The 16,928-nt window shown below is 46.3% G+C and overlaps 1 protein-coding gene across 1 annotated transcript; it reads right to left on the bottom strand.

Moving 5' to 3' along the window:
• Positions 1-1,044: 1,044 nt before the first annotated feature.
• Positions 1,045-15,414, bottom strand: Smkr1 (small lysine rich protein 1). Its single transcript, XM_052172834.1, has 3 exons — positions 15,387-15,414; positions 9,969-10,129; positions 1,045-1,789 (listed from the first exon to the last, which is right to left on the bottom strand). The coding sequence occupies exons 1-3, from the start codon at positions 15,412-15,414 to the stop codon at positions 1,592-1,594; spliced, it is 387 nt and encodes a 128-aa protein (XP_052028794.1). The 3' UTR covers positions 1,045-1,591.
• Positions 15,415-16,928: the final 1,514 nt, after the last annotated feature.

Below are 16,928 nucleotides of genomic sequence, written 5' to 3'. Positions count from 1 at the left end.
GGAATGTTCCACAACGACTCATGTATTGAAGGTTTAGCTGTGGCAGAGCACTATTCAGAGATGACTGGGGCATTAGGCCCATAATCGTATCAGCAGATTAATCCATACTAATGAACTCAGCTGAACTGGGAGGTTAATGGACACTGTAGGCAGCAGGGTCTACTGGGGGAAGATGGTCACCCAAGGCACGTTTATTTGAATAGTGTGCCTTAGTGGCATGCATACACTTGGGAGACAGGTAGATGGAGCTCTGAGTTCTAGGCTTGTCTGGTCTACACTGTGGGCTCCAGGCTAGCTAAGGCTCACAGTCAGAGCCCCACTTCAGGGAGGAATGAAGGAAGACAAGTGTCTTGTCTGTGGCCCCTCGAGGCCTCTCTTTTCCTCCCTGACCACTCTATGGGGCATCTTCTGCCCCATGTCCTCATTGACACAGTATTCTGCTGTGTCTCATTCCCCAAATGGGGAGGGGGACAGGGGGCAGCCTCTCAAACTAAGTGACAAGGAGTCCTCCCTCCTCTTTTAAACTGCTTTCCTCGGTCTCTCCCTCTGTCACACCTGAACGCTAACTTCCTTGATTCTCTCCCCTTCTTTCATCCACCACACAGATGTGTGTGTGTGTGTGTGTACGTGTGTGTGCAGGCGCACAAACACATGTGTAGAGAGGCCACTGGTTAACACTGATCTCTTCCCCAATTGCTTCCTCCAGGGTCTCACTGAACTTGGAAGTTACTATCAGCTAGTGATTGACGCACAAGCCCAGTGATCCTCCTGTCTCAGGGCTAGGATTACGAGCATGTACCACAGTGCCTGGATCTTGTAGGGATGCAGGGGATCAAACTCAGGTACTTGTGTTTCCACGACAAGCACTACATCCAGAACCATTTTCTGGGGTCCAGTTCCTCTTCATCACGTGCTTGCACACCTGGCCAGGTGAGAGTGCGCATAGTGATTTTAGTCTCCTCTGGAGTCTGTGGATAACTCAAATTAGAGAAAGACTGCTAAGCAGGAAATTATAAAAACAAGTTATTTATTTTCCATTTTGTTAAAAAAAAAAGGGAGGGGGTGGTTAGGGGTAATTTAATGGTCAAGCTCTTCCCGAGCAGAGGCCCTAGGCTCATCTTCAGCATTGAAAAAGAAAACAAAGAAAACCCCAAACCAAACCACAGCAGAAAATGTGTTTACAAGTTAGGCCTGAGCTTTCTGCCTGGTCCTCTCTGAGACAACCCCTCACCAAAAAAAAGGACTCACGCAAACTGGAGCTGCCTTCTGAGAACAAGGTTTAATTCAGTCTAGAATTGATTATAATATTAAAAAAAAAATTACTACCAATGCCAGGGTAGCCTTTATGAACTACTTGGGTTTGGTTTTTCTGATTACTTCTGAAAAACCAAAGTGGCTTACCTAGTGCCTAGCCTAGCTGTGGAAATAAAAATGAGTTTGCCATTATTTATCACAGAAAAGTACAGTGGCTACAGGTTTCTGCTTGTCTTTTAGAGCCTGTTTGCTCAAAGTCCTTGAGTTATCCTAAATGCATTCTCCTACTTTCTGTTCTTTGAGACCAAGACATTCTTTGGATTCTATCACCTAAATCTTATTTTTTTCCCTTTTTCCCTTTGGGAGCGCCTGGCCAGGGGAAGCCTCGCAGGTACAGGCAGTCGGCAACATTGTGAGCGATGTAGTAGAGATTCAACATGGCGGCGGGGCTGAGGATGTCTGCTTCCGGCTTCTTCTGCTTCTGCTTCTTCCCGGAGGTCTTGGGCCGGCCTTTTCCTTTCTTCCCTTTACCTGACTTTCAAAGACAAGTACAAACATGGGGAGAAAATTACTTTCTATCACCTCGACGTGTCTTTTTTTTTTTATGACCTGCCCAGCTGGCCTTGAACTCACACAGATCTGTCTGACTCTGTCTCCCAAGTGCTGGGATCAAAGGCACGTACAGGCACGTACTACCAAAGGCCTGTAGTTTTCCACATTTCCTTAGTGACTTTAAAGGGAAATAAAAGCCTAGAAGGGAAGGGGTGGGGTGGGGGTGGGGCACAAACTACCACAACAAATAGGTTTACAAGTTCAAAATAACTGAGTCTGAAGGTTCCCAACACACAGAGTTGGTTCCTGTTGTAGGAAAGAAAAGGCTAGACCCATTTGATGTCTATACATATTACATTGTTGTATTGTATCCCATAAATACATACAAATATTACATAGCATTAAAAAATGTTTGCCTGGATCACCAGATGCTGTCATCTGATAGGCAATTGCTAAGCGGCCCTTGTTTAAAGAGGCCCACCCCACGCCCTTTCTTACACAGCGCTTTGTTGCAATCCTGATTTGCATAAGCTGCAAAAGACAAGGCAGTGGGTGTGCACAAGTCTCAGAGATGCACACTAAGACTGTAGAGACAAGAATCAAAGACCAGAGCCGCTTCCCGTTCTGCTGCTCTCCCCACCCCCTGCGGGAGAACAGCAACCTCAGACCTGGTACGCTTTTGCCGCTTTCTGAACCCGAGGAGCGGACCTATGGGAATCTAATTTACCAAATTACTGTTGGTTATTTCTCTGGAGGGCTGCATACTAAAGTTAAATTTAAAACAAATTATGCAGCCGGGAGACAAATGCATATCTTGGTCTTTGTTACGCAAGCACTCTCTACAAAAGCAGTTTAGAGATCCAAGTGAGAGATTCAAGATGAGAGAGGGGGGGGGGAGGGAGGGAGGGAGGGAGGGAGGGAGGGAGGGAGGGAGAGGGAGAGAGAGAGAGAGAGAGAGAGAGAGAGAGAGGGGAAGTGATGCTTGTCACCGTATCACCACAAACCTGGGCTTCAAGGTAGGCAGGCATCAGTCCTGTCTTCCAAGTGATATAGCAGGGGCTCAGCGGGGACATCCAGCAGGCTCAGAGCCTGCGCTAGTTTTGTGACTAGCTGAAAAGTTCAGAAACCTCCAGGAAATGTGAGTGGGAACTTTCCTGCTTCAGCAGTAAACTGTTGCAAAGTTGTTGTTTTAACAAGTATCCACTTCTCTATGTTCTGTGACCACCTCGCCATACAGAAAATGATTGACGGGAGAGCATCTCTAACACGTCTCCTCTAGCTAGGGAAGAGGGGTGTACATATTATCGAGGCATTGCCAAGGCTAAATATTTACATAAAACATATCTTCTTCTTCTTAACTTTTCACTCAAAATGTCCCAAGCTAAATAAACAAAACAGTTAAGGTGTTCAAAATAGAAAAATATTTTTCCCTCAGGTGAAATGGAGTATATTCCAGACGCTATATCCAGGGGTGAATATGAGAAATAATGTAGAGAATAAACACAGGTGGTGGGACTGGAGAGATGGGGCTGCAGAGATGGCTCAGTGGCTAAGAGCACGTGCCCTGAGGACCACGCTCAGTGCCCAGCCTCCACATGGGGTTGAAGTTCACAACTGCTTCTAACTCCAAGGGATCAGACAAGCCTTCTGGAGTCTGAGCACACCTGCAAACATCTGTGCGCATGTGCATATATACACACAGAGACACACACACACAAAATCTTATATAAAAAAAGACAATACAAATGGAAACAAATATTATGAAGTCCAGAAGTCTGCCTTCTGCTGGGAAAACCTCCTTGGAATAAGTTCTTTAAGATTTTGAATGTTTGCTCTCTTTCATAATTTTATATTTTCTTGAATGTTAACGATCAATTGCTCACCTGGAAAACTGGAACAAAATGTGTGTGTATATGTATGCATGCATGTGGGTCTTAATCTTTAAAATGGGTTGAGAACAGTTTAACTTTTTTATAGTTAAACATTTTTAAAATATGTTTTAGACTTATTTATTTTATTTTTGTGTACTTGAGTACACTGTAGCTGTTTTCAGACACACCAGAAGAATGCATCAGATCCTATTACAGATGGTTGTCAGCCACCATGTGGTTTCTGGGAATTGAACTCAGGACCTCTGGAAGAATAGTATGGTGTTCTTAACTACTGAGCCATCTTTCCAGTCCTCAGTTAAACACTTTTAGTTTAGTGTGTGTTCTTTTTTTCTTTTAAAGATGGAATCTCACCATATAAACCAGGCTGGCCTCAAATTCACAGAGATCCACCTATCTCTGCTTCCTGAGTTCTGGGATTAAAAGTGTACCAACAAAGTTCAGCTAAATTTGACATTCTTAGAGATTGACAAACTGATCCCAAAGTTCAGATGGAATTGCAAAGGACATAAGATAAAGGCTTTAAGAATTTATTCAAAGTTCTTATCTTCTTGTAGATACTCCCAAATTCATCTAGAAATGTAAAGGACTTTGCAAAAGGGCAGAGTTGGAAGTTAACATCAGCAAACTTCAAAGGTACAGTATCACACAGTGTGCTAGTGGGGTCAGGATGAATAAACAGATCAATGGAACAGAACAAACAGTCCAGAAATAGGGGCTGGAGTGATGGCTCAGTGGTTAAGAGCACTGAGTGCTCTTCTAGAGGTCCTGAGTTCAATTCCCAGCAACTACATGGTGACTCACAACCATCTGGTTTTTTTTTTTTGTTGTTTTGTTTTTTGTTTTTTTTTAAAGATAGGGTTTCTCTGTGTAGCTCCGGCTGTCCTGGAACTCACTCTGTAGAACAGGCTGGCCTCAAACTCAAAAATCCGCCTGCCTCTGCTTCCCAAGTGCTGGGATTACAGGCGTTTGCCACCACCGCCCGGCTGGCTCACAACCATCTGTAATGGGATCTGATGCCCTCTCTTCTGGCACGCAGGTGTACATGCAGATAAAGCCTCATTTACAAAGATAAAATAATAATTTTTTTTTAAAAAAGAGAGAGCCCAGAAATAGATGCACACATGTATGAGGAAACTGATTTTTAGGGAAAACCTGAAGTCAGGATTGTCTGTTTCTCTACAGCAACCAGTCACGCCCTGTGGATTGTGGCCCCTTTGGGGGTCTCCTAAGACTAGGAAAACAGATGTCTACATTACAATTCATAGCAGCAACAAAATTACAGTTATGAAGTACCAATGGAAATAATTTTATAGTTGGGGGTCACCACAACATGAGGAACTGTATTAAAGGGTCACAGCATTAGAAAGGTTGGAAACTGCTACAGAACAAGGTGCTGGAATAATGAAAGTCTATTAACAAAATAAAAAACAAGGAATACCAATTAATATGTGAACCATACCAACCAACTAACCAACCAACCAAAACCCTTAACATTGATCACAGACCTAAATATAAAACCCCAAATTTCAAAACCTTTAGAGACCTCTGGCCTTCAGTTTGGTGAAGATTTCTTCTTGGATATAACATCAGAACCACAGCTCCTGTGCTGTGGTTTGACTATGAAATGTCCCTGTAGATCTGTGTGTTTCATCACTTGGCTCCCAGCTGTTGGTGGGGCTGTTTGGGACAGATGCCTTCCTCCTGAAGGCGGTGTAGGGGAGCCTTTCTGGAGCAAGCAAGTCACTGCGGGGCGGGGCGGGGCGGGGCGGTGCACTTCGAGGTTTTACAGTAGGGTCCCACTTGTTCTCTTCTTCCTGACTCTGACTCTGACTCTGGGTTGAGTTCACTCTCTGCTAGTCATACCTTCATCAGCATGACGACTGCATCTTCTTTGGAACTAGAAGCCAAAATAAACCCACTCTCCTCTAAGGTTTGCCATGGTAGTCAATCATAGCAATAGAAAAGTACATATCATGAGGAACAAATTGCTGAGCTCGAAGTCAAAATGTAAAATGTCTGCTTACTAATAGGTATTAAGAGAATGAATGCTAAGCCAAAGAATGGGAGAAAATACTTCTAGAGCATACGGTAAAGGCTCAATAAAGAGTGCCCGAAACACAATAGTTAAGAGACCCGCCCAATAAAAATCGGCAAAATATTCAAATGAATACTTTCCTGAGAAGGAGACATGGGAAATGAGCACGTGAACAGACACTCAGCATTGTTAGACATTAGACATATATAAAACCTACAAGATATGCAACACACATGGAGTCTATACGGCCGGCCGAGCATACCAAGTAATGGTGAGCAGGCAGGGGACCTGAACTCTCATTCACCGCTGGTGGAGGCTGAAGCCAACAGCCGCGTTGGAAGCTAGCCTGGCAGCTTCTTTTTAAGTTGGACACGCTCCTCGCATTTGACCTAGCCATTCCACTCAACGTATTTCCCCGAAGCAATGAAAGCATCTTCTACTTAACTTCTCAAAGCAGCTTAATATGTCATCGTTCAAGGCAGAAACACTCTCACAAATGCTCATCAGCAAGTAAGCGAACAGACGAACATGTTGTAGTGCGACCACAAAACGGAGCGTGACTGAACCATGAGGAAGGAGCAGCTGCTTAGCAAATTTCAGAGTAATTAAATGAGTGATGAAAATCATCCGGGGTGTGGGGGAGGGGCGTGCCTGTACTCCCAGCACTCAGGAGGCAGAGGCAGGTAGATCTCTGTGAGTTCAAGGCCAGCCTGATCTATGTAATGAGTTCCAAGCTAGGGCTGCATAGTGAGAGACTATGTCAGAAATTAAAAAAAAAAATACATACACGAATAATAAGGGCTGCCCCCCAAGCTAAGAATGATATACCCTATATGGAGGACGCATTCATCTATCAAGCCATCTCAGCTGCAACCACCCAGTCCTCTGGTTAGCTCAGTGCAACTCTGGGGCTCCGTCCTTGGTCTCAGAACACAATTTAAAACCTTACACAAGCCCTAAGAAAGACGACTTGGCTACATCTCTGCTGGTCTCTTTATACTCCAAACTTGCCAAGTCCCTCCTGTGTCTGAGTCTCTTCTTTCCCTATAGGCCTTCACATAACCAAAGGGGAATAATGTTTTATCTCTTTCTTCTGACCCTATTCAAATATCACTTCTTTACAAAGACCTCCCTAGGCCCCGGGGGGGCCCCAGATACGTGGGTCAGTAGTAAAGCCTTTGCCTAGCATGTACAGCAGCCTGGATTCAATTCCTACTAGCAGTAAATAAGAAACACCGTCCTAACACAGTGTTTAATTTTGTCCCTATACATAGAGTCATCATATAGCCATTTATACCCAACCATATACATCAGCAAACAGGTGAACAAAAGCTGAGTGTGTCCGCACTGTCTGCTGGTGTTGGCTCCAAGTACTCACAAAGTCAACCTCTCTGTAAACTACCCATAAGCCCTTTGCCTCTGAAGTATTGTTTTCTAGCTTCTCACCTTAGGCTTTTTTCTTTTTAAAGATTTATTTATTTATTTATTTATTTATTTTGGTTTTTTTGAGACAGCGTTTCTCTGTATAGCCCTGGCTGTCCTGGAACTCACTCTGTAGACTAGGCTGGCCTCAAACTCAGAAATCTGCCTGCCCCTGCCTCCCAGAGTGCTGGGATTACAGGTGTGTGCCACCACTGCCTGGCTGATTTATTTCTTTATTATATGTAAGTACACTGTAGCTGTCTTCAGACACTCCAGAAGAGGAAGTCAGATCTTGTTACAGATGGTTGTGAGCCACCATGTGGTTGCTGGGATTTGAACTCAGGACCTTTGGAAGAGTAGTCAGTGCTCTTAACCGCTGAGTTATTTCTCCAGCCCAGTATTTTTTTTTTAAATTACTATATTGGTTACTTTTCTTTTGCTGTGATAAAATACTACAGAGCAGCTAGATTACTTTTGCCTTACAGAGGGAGACTTTGTACTGAGGAGGTGTGGCCAGGGCAGGAAGAGAGAGAGAGAGAGAGAGAGAGAGAGAGAGAGAGAGAGGTGGGAGAGGGGGCAATGATATCTCAGAGCACTCCTCACCAACAGCCACTGACTTCCTCTGAAGCTGCACCTCCCTACACAGCACTCCATCTCCGACCAAGGGTTCAAATGTCTGTGTCTATTGGGGGAAAATCATTCCAACTACTCAATAGTGATTAATAGGAACTGATAGCAATCCAGAGGGTTTGTGAGTTTAACCACTGAATTCCTTAGCCTAAAAACCATTATTTTGCACACCGCATGGATGAATAGCATTTGCTGAACGAATAATGAATTACAATCAGATGGCGAGTTGGTTTGAGTCTGAAATGTCCCTAACAGGTTCACACTGTTTATTCCCAAGAGGCCCTTGAGGAGACTTTAGGGATGAAGCTTGGTCGCAGAAGCATGTCTTTGGGGGTGGGTCTCACCTGGCCCTGCCCTCTCTGCTCTCTGACCTGCCATGGTGTGAACTGTTGGGCTCGCCTCTCCCAAAAGCTCTGCCTTCTCCACCACGAGGGACTGAGACTTGAGTGTGAACGGGAATAAGCCCGCCTTTTCTTAAACTGTTGCTTCAGGTGTTTGGTAACAGCTGCCTAAGAAGCAATTAATACAGACGCAAAGCAGGTGCAGGCTGCAGAAGGCAAACTCATCTCTCCGATGGCCTCAATTTCAAAATGCTTCTTTCATTCACTTAACAAGTATTACCAAATACCTGCTCTGCTCCTGTCTCTGTACCACATACAGATAGATCTAGGAAGTAGATCTGGGTTGCTGTCCTCAGGAGGCTCACAGTCCAGTGAGGGGATGGAAAAAACTCCAGCCTTTTATCACAAACACATTGATGGAACAACCATGTGTGCGTGGGGGGAGACGGGGCTAGGAGCATCTGGCACCATGTGGTAGGGCAGGCAGGGATACTAAGGAATAGTCCTGAAGAGGAGCTTTGAGGTTGGAGAGGCTATGCAAAGATAAAGGGACCAAAGATAAAGGTCTGAGTGGCTGTCCACAAGCAAATGGCAGGGCAGGGCAAGGCAGGGTGGGATGGACAGGGAGGCGGGGATCAAGTCTGGAAAGCAGCTTTAGCCTTCAGCCTCTGTAAACTAACGATCTGGACATTTATACAAAGAGTAGGGAGAGGCCATCAGTTTCAAGCGCTTTGTGCGTTATTCCTCATTTTCCTGGGCTTGGAAAAAGAACAGCAGGAGTATAGAAGCCTAGAAATGTAAGTCAGGAGACGGCACTTTTACTTAATACTATACTCAGTTCCAGAAGAAAGCAGAACCACCACAGACTTACTAGACACATTCCAAACTGCAGGCTAAAGGAAAAGCAAGACAGGCAGGACACCTCAAGTGTGGTGCAAAGGGCTCTGGGTTCGTATGGAACAGGAGGAAGCAGGAGGGATTTCTACTCTAGGAGATTAAAAGATCAGTAGTCGGGGTAGGTACAAGGAGAACAACGCCAGTCTAGTTTAGGGAATCCTTTTCCTTAAGCAGAGATGGCAATACCATAATTGTGCCAGAAGATGAGGCCTCTTCACCTAATGGGTTCTGAGCAGCAAGTTCAGCAGTGAAGAAAACAGAGGACTGCGGAAAGGGGCAACAAAACCACAGCCACTTGAAAAGAAAAATGAGGCTGGGAAGGAGGTCACCAGTTGCAGGATGTGGGCTGAAGAACAGGAGAGATCCTGGCAGAAGGAGGGTTAGATGCAGTCACCCCTCCCCCCCCAGGGCCAGCCTTACTTTCTTTGTTACATGTAAAGAATTCCACCACACAACTCAGGGTAACCCGGACTGTCCCTTACGGGCATGTACTTAGTTTGGGGGCTCCAAACCTCGTTGCTGATCTTCCTCTATTTTCCAAACGCCAAAGCATCCTCTAGGAGTGAAAAGTTACCCCAAGGAACCCAGGGACTAAAACCAGTCTCACAGAAAGGGCACAGCCTGAATCTGCTGCTGCTGTCCATCAGATGAGTCCTTCTCAGACTGCCCCCTCCTACGACACGCTGGGTTGAACTGTACCGGTGGGGATGACAGAAGACCTAGGTCTCAAAGGCTTACCGGGGTTAAGGCGAGCGCTTGCGAACCTCCTACTTTAAGATGGGCATTTCCATGGTCATTTCTTTCTCAGATGAGAAGGTGATTGTGACACCAGTCCCCAGTCTCGAAATTCAGGCCCCACATTCCTTCCCTCTACCCCACCTCTACTTCCCCACCAGTCCTCGGCCCGGATCCTGACGCTTCCCTAGCCTCCGCAAGCGCTCTCACCGGCGTATTGCCGCCTGCCCCGGCCGTGGCCGCACCTCCAATTAGGCGCCTTCGCGGTGTGCGGAGGCGCAGATGCTGGTAAGCAAGGCTCCGCTCACCCACTCCCCGGGCGGCACCCGGATAGCCCTCTGTCGAGCGCACAAACGCGGCCGAACCTCGCACTGTTTATTTGTTGCTAGGGCACCGGGGCGGGGCATGCAGCGGTGGGCGGAGCCCGGCGGGTATCCCAGCGCCAAGAGGGCTCAATTTGAGTGTTCCGGATTGCTCCGCCTACTCTGCTGTCCCTTTTCCCTTTGGTTCACGCGGAGGTGACAAAGACTGCGAACTCCAACTTGTAGTAAAATAGCAAAGTTCTGTCCTAGGTGATGCGACTGGGCGGGGCATGAGGGGAGGGGCAGGCCTCCAAGATCCACAGTTTTGTCTTTGGGAAGGAAAGGCTAGAGAATGCAGGCTAAATCAGTCTCTTGATCATCGGAAACTCTTTGACTTCTTCTGAGGAACAAGAATAAGGTCTCTGAGAGTCGAGGCGAGAATAAAGAAATGTCGGTAAGAGAGTGTAGTACAGGCTTCAGGAGAGGAAGGTAGGCAGGGTTCTTACATTATGGGTGGGATTGGCTGAAGTACAGTTCGCTTCTAACCTTGTGAGTTCATCCTTTTCTCCCAGAAAGGGAATGCGTTTGGAGCATAACTCCAATTGTTTTTTTAGAACTTGCCATTCCATTTTATTCAGTAAGCGAATATTGTATATCTGTCACGTGCCTGACTCCTGCTTGCCGTGGGAATTCAGCGCCTAATATGTGCCAAGGTTCTTGGAACTAAAGGTTGGAGGAGGAAGAGGGGAACACAGCGAAGAGGAAGGGTATAGATCGCGAGCACTGGCCACCATTAAAAGGGATAGGTGCAGAGAGTTGTCTCAATGACTAACTTACTTTTTTACAGAGGACCCAGGTTGGGCTCCCAGCACCTACAATTCCAGAGAATCCAATGCCTGACCTCCACAGACACCAGGCAGCCAGCTATATTGTGCACTAATATACACGCAGACAAAACATTCACACGCATAAAATAATAAATGTTAAAAAAGCAAAACAGACAAAAAAAAAAAAACCCAAACGACCTACCTTTGGGGGTGGAGCCATAGCTCAGAGGTTAAAGCCACTTGTTGCTTTTGCAGTTAGGGTCCAAGAACTTCCAGAGAATGATACCCCAGACTCAAATAGTATGCAAAGCATAGAGCATTTATCCAGATGAATATCCTGCAGGGAGGGGTCTCCCCATTCTGGAGTGGAGACACCTTGCGGGTTTGCAGGCCCAGCTGTTATTGTCAGGGGAATTCCAGGGAGGGTGTGTGGCCTTTTACCTTGACTGGTTAGCTCTATCTCTAGGAGTCTAATTCTACAATCGGTGGGGGCAGGTGGCTTACTCATTCTAGCTACCTATTCTTACTTGATGCCAGACCTGATGACAAAGTGTTCCAAGATTGGTGGCTGTGGTTGGCTCACCATTTGTTCTGGGGTCCTGGTTCTCATTTCTGGGAAACAGAAACTTAGGCCTAGTCTTTAACTGTCGGTTTGGAGCCTGTCATGGAGTCAGCTTGGCTCTGAGCTTAGTCCCTTCATTACAAAGGACTGGAGTTCAATTCCCAACAACCACATGATGGTTTACAGCTATCTGTAAACTCTAATTCCAGGGACTCTGATGCCCTCTTCTGACCTTTATGGCCACCAAGCACACACATGGTTCCCAGACATACATGTAGGTAACACACATAAAATAAAGCAAATAAATCTAGTAAGTTTTGAACTGATAGGAGCTTTAGGCAGTCGCGTTATTTTGCCTCACCAGGCTTAAGCTGAGGGCCTCTTCTAGGCTAAGCAGACATCTCGGCATTAAGCCGCCCCTTCAGCCTTTGCACCGTCCTTTTAGAGTAGTGATCTGGGAAGGCTTTCTGAGGAGATGCCAAAGCTGAGATCTAGATGCCAAGGATCAGTCAACTCCTATCCAAATCATGGGCAGGACATCACAAACCCGGGGCAGGAGGATGGTAAACAACGAAGCGGGGTAAAATCCTGGAAGTCCTTATAGGCAGTGGTAGATTTTGCTAGCTTTTCTCCAGACTGGTTAGCGAAATGATTTTCAAAAGCAAGTATTTATGTTCTTTGGAGTTTTCACTGACAAGACTGTTTTGTCTGGCAATTTTACCATGAATTTATATATCCTTGATATGGCAAATCCTACTGTGTTTTCTCCTTTGTGGACTGACTTTTTTGTTTTGTTTTTTGGATTTGGTTTTTTCGAGACAGGGTTTCTCTGTGTAGCGCTGGCTGTCCTGGAACTCACTCTGTAGACCAGGCTGGCCTTGAACTCAGAAATCTGCCTGCCTCTGCCTCCCAGAGTGCTGGGATTATAGGCGTGCGCCACCACCGCCCGGCTGTGTGGACTGACTTTTAATCCAAGGATTGGGAGTGGGCCCCTTTCCCTGACCATACTTCAATTTTTTTCCAGCTCTCTAAGGTTAATTTCTACTGGGATCATTTCAAATTTTGTTCCTGTTTTTTATTCGATCAACTTGTTTGTGGTGGTGGTACCATGGTGAAGTGGGTTCTTGACTACATACAAGGTTAAGAAGACCACATATAAGTTGGGAGTGACATTGAGGTGCTTTGAATGATAGCAGTCCTCATAGGCACATATATATGTGAATGTTTGGTCCCCAGTTGGTAGAACTGTTTGGGAAGAATGAGGAGGTGTGGTCTTGTTGGAGGAGGCGTGGCCTTGTTGGAGGAGGCGTGGCCTTGTTGGAGGAGGCGTAGCGCTGCAGGAGAGCTTTGGTGGTTTCAAAAGTCCCAGCCCTCCCTCCCTCCTCTCCCTCAAACATAGGGATAAGATGTAAGTTCAGCTCCTGCTCTGGCATCATGGTTGCCTGCCTGCTGTCATGCTCTGTATCTTAATGATCATGGACTCCCCCTCTGAATCTGTAAAGCAAGCCCTCAAGTAAATGCTTTGTTCTATAAGTTGGACATGGTGTCTCTTCAGAGCAATGGAACAATGACTCAGACAGATGGTGGTAGTCTTTATTCTGAGGGAGGCAATACTTACACAAATGTTTTACATTTTATTAGCTGAATAGCTCAATGCAAAATGGAAATAGGAGAGAACAAGAAGAGAAACCACTAATTTCCCAACCCCCACGCCGCCCGACTTTCTCAGGCCTCCATAGCAGTATGCCCAGTAAGCTCCAGACCGTCAACGTACCTTGCACCACACCCTGCCAAACCTGCCTTTGGCCTGATGTTCCTCTTCTCTCTGATCACTGTCATGTTCCCACTTGTATGGCCTTTGCCTGGGCTGCTGCAGTCCTGACATCCTGCTGCCCCTCTGACTCCTAGACCCCTCCTTCGTATTTTAAAGCACAGACCTAACTGCGGGTCACTCATTTTCAAAACCGTCCAGTGACTTTTTTACAAAGAGTTGTGGATGCTTTGGTTTGGCGTCTATGGATCTATGGCTCAGTCAGCTTTCCTAGCCCCCTTCTTAGCACCACAGCCGTTTGCCACGCTCGCTCGTTCTTCTCTGGGGTTGGGTTCTGTCACGCCCCTCGGCCTCTGCTTCTGTGTTCTACCTTGAGTATCCTGTTGATCGGAGGCCCTGTTGAAGGTTAAGGCCGGCAAACTGTGGCAGTGCGCTGCTTGTTACTCACCCGAGACCTCCGCAGCAACCACTTGTGTATAGGAAGGCACAGTATTTACTGTCCCCACATGTGACATCTTTTAGGCTCATGATTATATGTCACAGCAGTAATGACAGGCAGACAAGGAACACTTCATGATTCATTGGGAAGTGTGTGTCCTTCATCCTACCAAATCCACCACTGCTTCACGTTCATTGACCTCTGACTTCTTGCTAGAAGACACAGCCGCCGCTCTGTTGCTGTAATAAGATACCCAAGGTAAGATTTATTTAGCACACAGTTTTGGAGAATGAAAGGATCCCAAAGGCCCCTTCAGTTTGTCCTTTTGTGAGGTCACAATGGTAGGCGGTATCAGAATGTTGTAAAAGAGGGAACTGGAAAGACTCCGTGGTCGGGCTCACTCTTGACAACAATTTTTCCATTTTATGTCTTCTCTTTGCCTCCCGAGTGCTGAGACTGAAGTATGCGCCACCGCGTCCACCTAAACAAGAGCCGGTCAGTTTCCTACTTACTTTTCTTCCTTCAGTGCTGGGGGCCTCTCTGAGTGATACTTCTAGCCCAACAGCTCACTCTTGTAAGACCTAGCTCAAAGCCAACAACCCAGTGGGCCACACCTATTTTTATTTTGCATTTATTCGCAAGTATGTGTGGGCATTTGCAAATGTGGAGCTCACAGGACAGCTTATGGGAGTTGGTTCTTTCCTTCTACCATTTGAGTACAACTCAGGCTGTCAACTTTGTGGTAGGTGCCTTCCTACTGAGCCATCTTCCCAGTCTCTGTTTTTGTAGTTGGTTGTTTTGTTTTTTATTTATTTATTTATTTTGCACCAGATTTCATTATCTAGCCCTGGGTGGTGTGAGACTTGCTGTGTAAACCAGGTTGTTCTTGAACCCAGGGGTGTTTCTCTTGCTTCTGCCACCTGAGTACTGGATCCTGCTGTTTTTTGAGAGGGTTTCACTATGCATGCTTACTCCAAGGGAAATTGTTGGAGGAAGAGAGGAAGGGGTGAAAATGAGGTAAATACAGTGTGCTCCTCTGTGAAATTCTCAAAACGTTAACATGTAGAAAAGTATAGTCATTCACTTTTGATCCTGCCTTAGCCTCCTGAGTGCTGGGAGTCTGGGGCGGTGCTACCATGTCTACTGCATCACCTCGGTATTGCTGCACTGAACTTCAAGCTTCTAAGACACGACCCAACCCCTTCGGGGACACATGCCATATTCACACTATAGCATTTCCGTAGTCTCCCACTTGTGTCTGGGATATGCATTATGCTCCTGGCTCGTCCCGCCCTTGTGCGTATATCCCATGTCTACTTACCTCTTGCTGCACTCCAAGTGTGAACTGATATCAAAGTCCCACCCTCAGCCCCATGCCCTCCCTCAGCAATCCACACTCACACAGCCTAGTGGTGCCATTTTTTTTTCCTGAGACTGTTTCTCTGTGTAGCCCTGGCTACCCTGGAACTCACTCTGTAGACTAGGCTGGCCTCGAACTGAGAAAAATCCTGCCTCTGCCTCCCAAGTGCTGGTAAAGGTGTGTGCCACCACTGCCCGGCTAGTGATGCCATTTTACTGCTAAACAGTCTGCATAACTACGAATGGCCTCTGTCTGAGCCCAATCTTCAGCCCCCACCTTCTCTGTGCTGTGGCTTCTTTCCATCTCCAGTCTCCACCGTGTGATGGCCATGCCCTCCCAACTATACACTCTCTCTTCACCAACTCACTTCCATCAGTCCTGAACGATGACGCCATCGCCCTAGGCCTGGGAAACCATCTTGTCTCAGGCCTTCTCTTGACATGCATCAGGACAGTTCATCCTCGCAGCACTGTGGGTAGCTAACGTTAAGAGAATCCTGACAAGGGCAGCTCCGTGAGCACTTTGCACAGGTCATGGCCTTACCACCTCAACCACTGAAATAGCCTCTACTATGCTCTGAAGTTTCCCACTGAGGTAAGGGAATGACTGACTTGCTTTCATTCAGCAGAGTCAAAGCTCTCTCTCCTTCTGTCCTACTTTCTTTCTTTTGTTGTGATAAACACCACGACCAACACACAACTTGGGGGAGGAAAGGGTTATCTGGCTTTATACTTCCTGACCAAGGTCAACTGACCATCGAGAGAAGTCAGAGCAGGAACTCAAACAGGAACAAGGTGGGGACCATGGGGTACATTTCTTACTGGCTTGCTTTGTTGTTGTTTTCTGAGACAGGGTTTCTCTGTGCAGCCCTGGCTGTCCTGGAGCTCACTCTGTAGACCAGGCTGGTCTGGAACTCACAGAGATTCAACTGCCTCTGTCTCCCAAGATTAAAGACATGTGCCACCACACTCTGTCAGGAGTGTCTATCCTCACTTTGATCATTTAGTTCCTAGATAAAAGACACAAAACTTTTATATTTACAATAAACCTTTAAACACTAGAACTGGGCAGATATTTACCCTCTGTGCTGTTTGGTCCACTTCCCAATGACCCTGAGCTATGACTTGCCATGTTCCACCTGGACTGCTCTTACTCTGACTGGCAGCCCTCACAGCCAGTTCTCAGGATTCCTTACCCCATGCCATCTCCTCCTCTCTTCACCTTCTCTCTCCTCTCAGAGTCTCTCCCAGCCCCAACCCCTGGGAACTGAAGCACCACCTACCTCTCTTCTGCCTAGCCATAGGCTGTAGGCATCTTTATTCAACCAATAGTTTTAAATTTGTAGCAAGGTTACAAAGCATCACTTGGCATATGTGAGGATTCCTTCATCCTTGAGGCAATCAGATCTTGGGGACCAATACTTAGCATTTCAATACATAGCAACAGATCAAACCTTAACACTTGGCCTTGCCTTGCTACTTATATAACCCCAAACCACCTCCTCAACGTTGTAGATCACCCACAGGGGGCTGGGCCCTCCCATATCAGTCATTATCCAAAACCATGCCCTATAGACACGCCCACAGCCAATCTGATGGAAGCAGTTTCTTGCATTTCCCTCTCCCAGATATATAAAGGTTTGGGTCAAGTTGACAAAAGAAGCCAGCACCGTCTTTAACGAGCTACTAACCACCAAAATTATTCAGAAAGAAGCTTTGGACTTGAGGCCAGAGATGTAGACTCAAATCTTATTACTTAATAGTTGTGGAATTTGAAACAACTCTCTGAATTGTGCTTTGAATGATTTCCTATAAGGGCGCTATGACAGCATAAAAGTGAAAATGCCTTGGAATTTAAAAAGGAGATAGACAGATTGGGACTAGAGATAGGGCTCAGCTGTCACGAGCAC

The sequence above is a fragment of the Apodemus sylvaticus genome, chromosome 2 (genome assembly GCF_947179515.1).
Source record: "Apodemus sylvaticus chromosome 2, mApoSyl1.1, whole genome shotgun sequence".
NCBI classification, from domain to species: Eukaryota; Metazoa; Chordata; class Mammalia; order Rodentia; family Muridae; genus Apodemus; species Apodemus sylvaticus.
The sequence above is the reverse complement of the archived record's forward strand: the minus strand, read 5'-3'. Positions and strand labels throughout refer to the sequence as shown.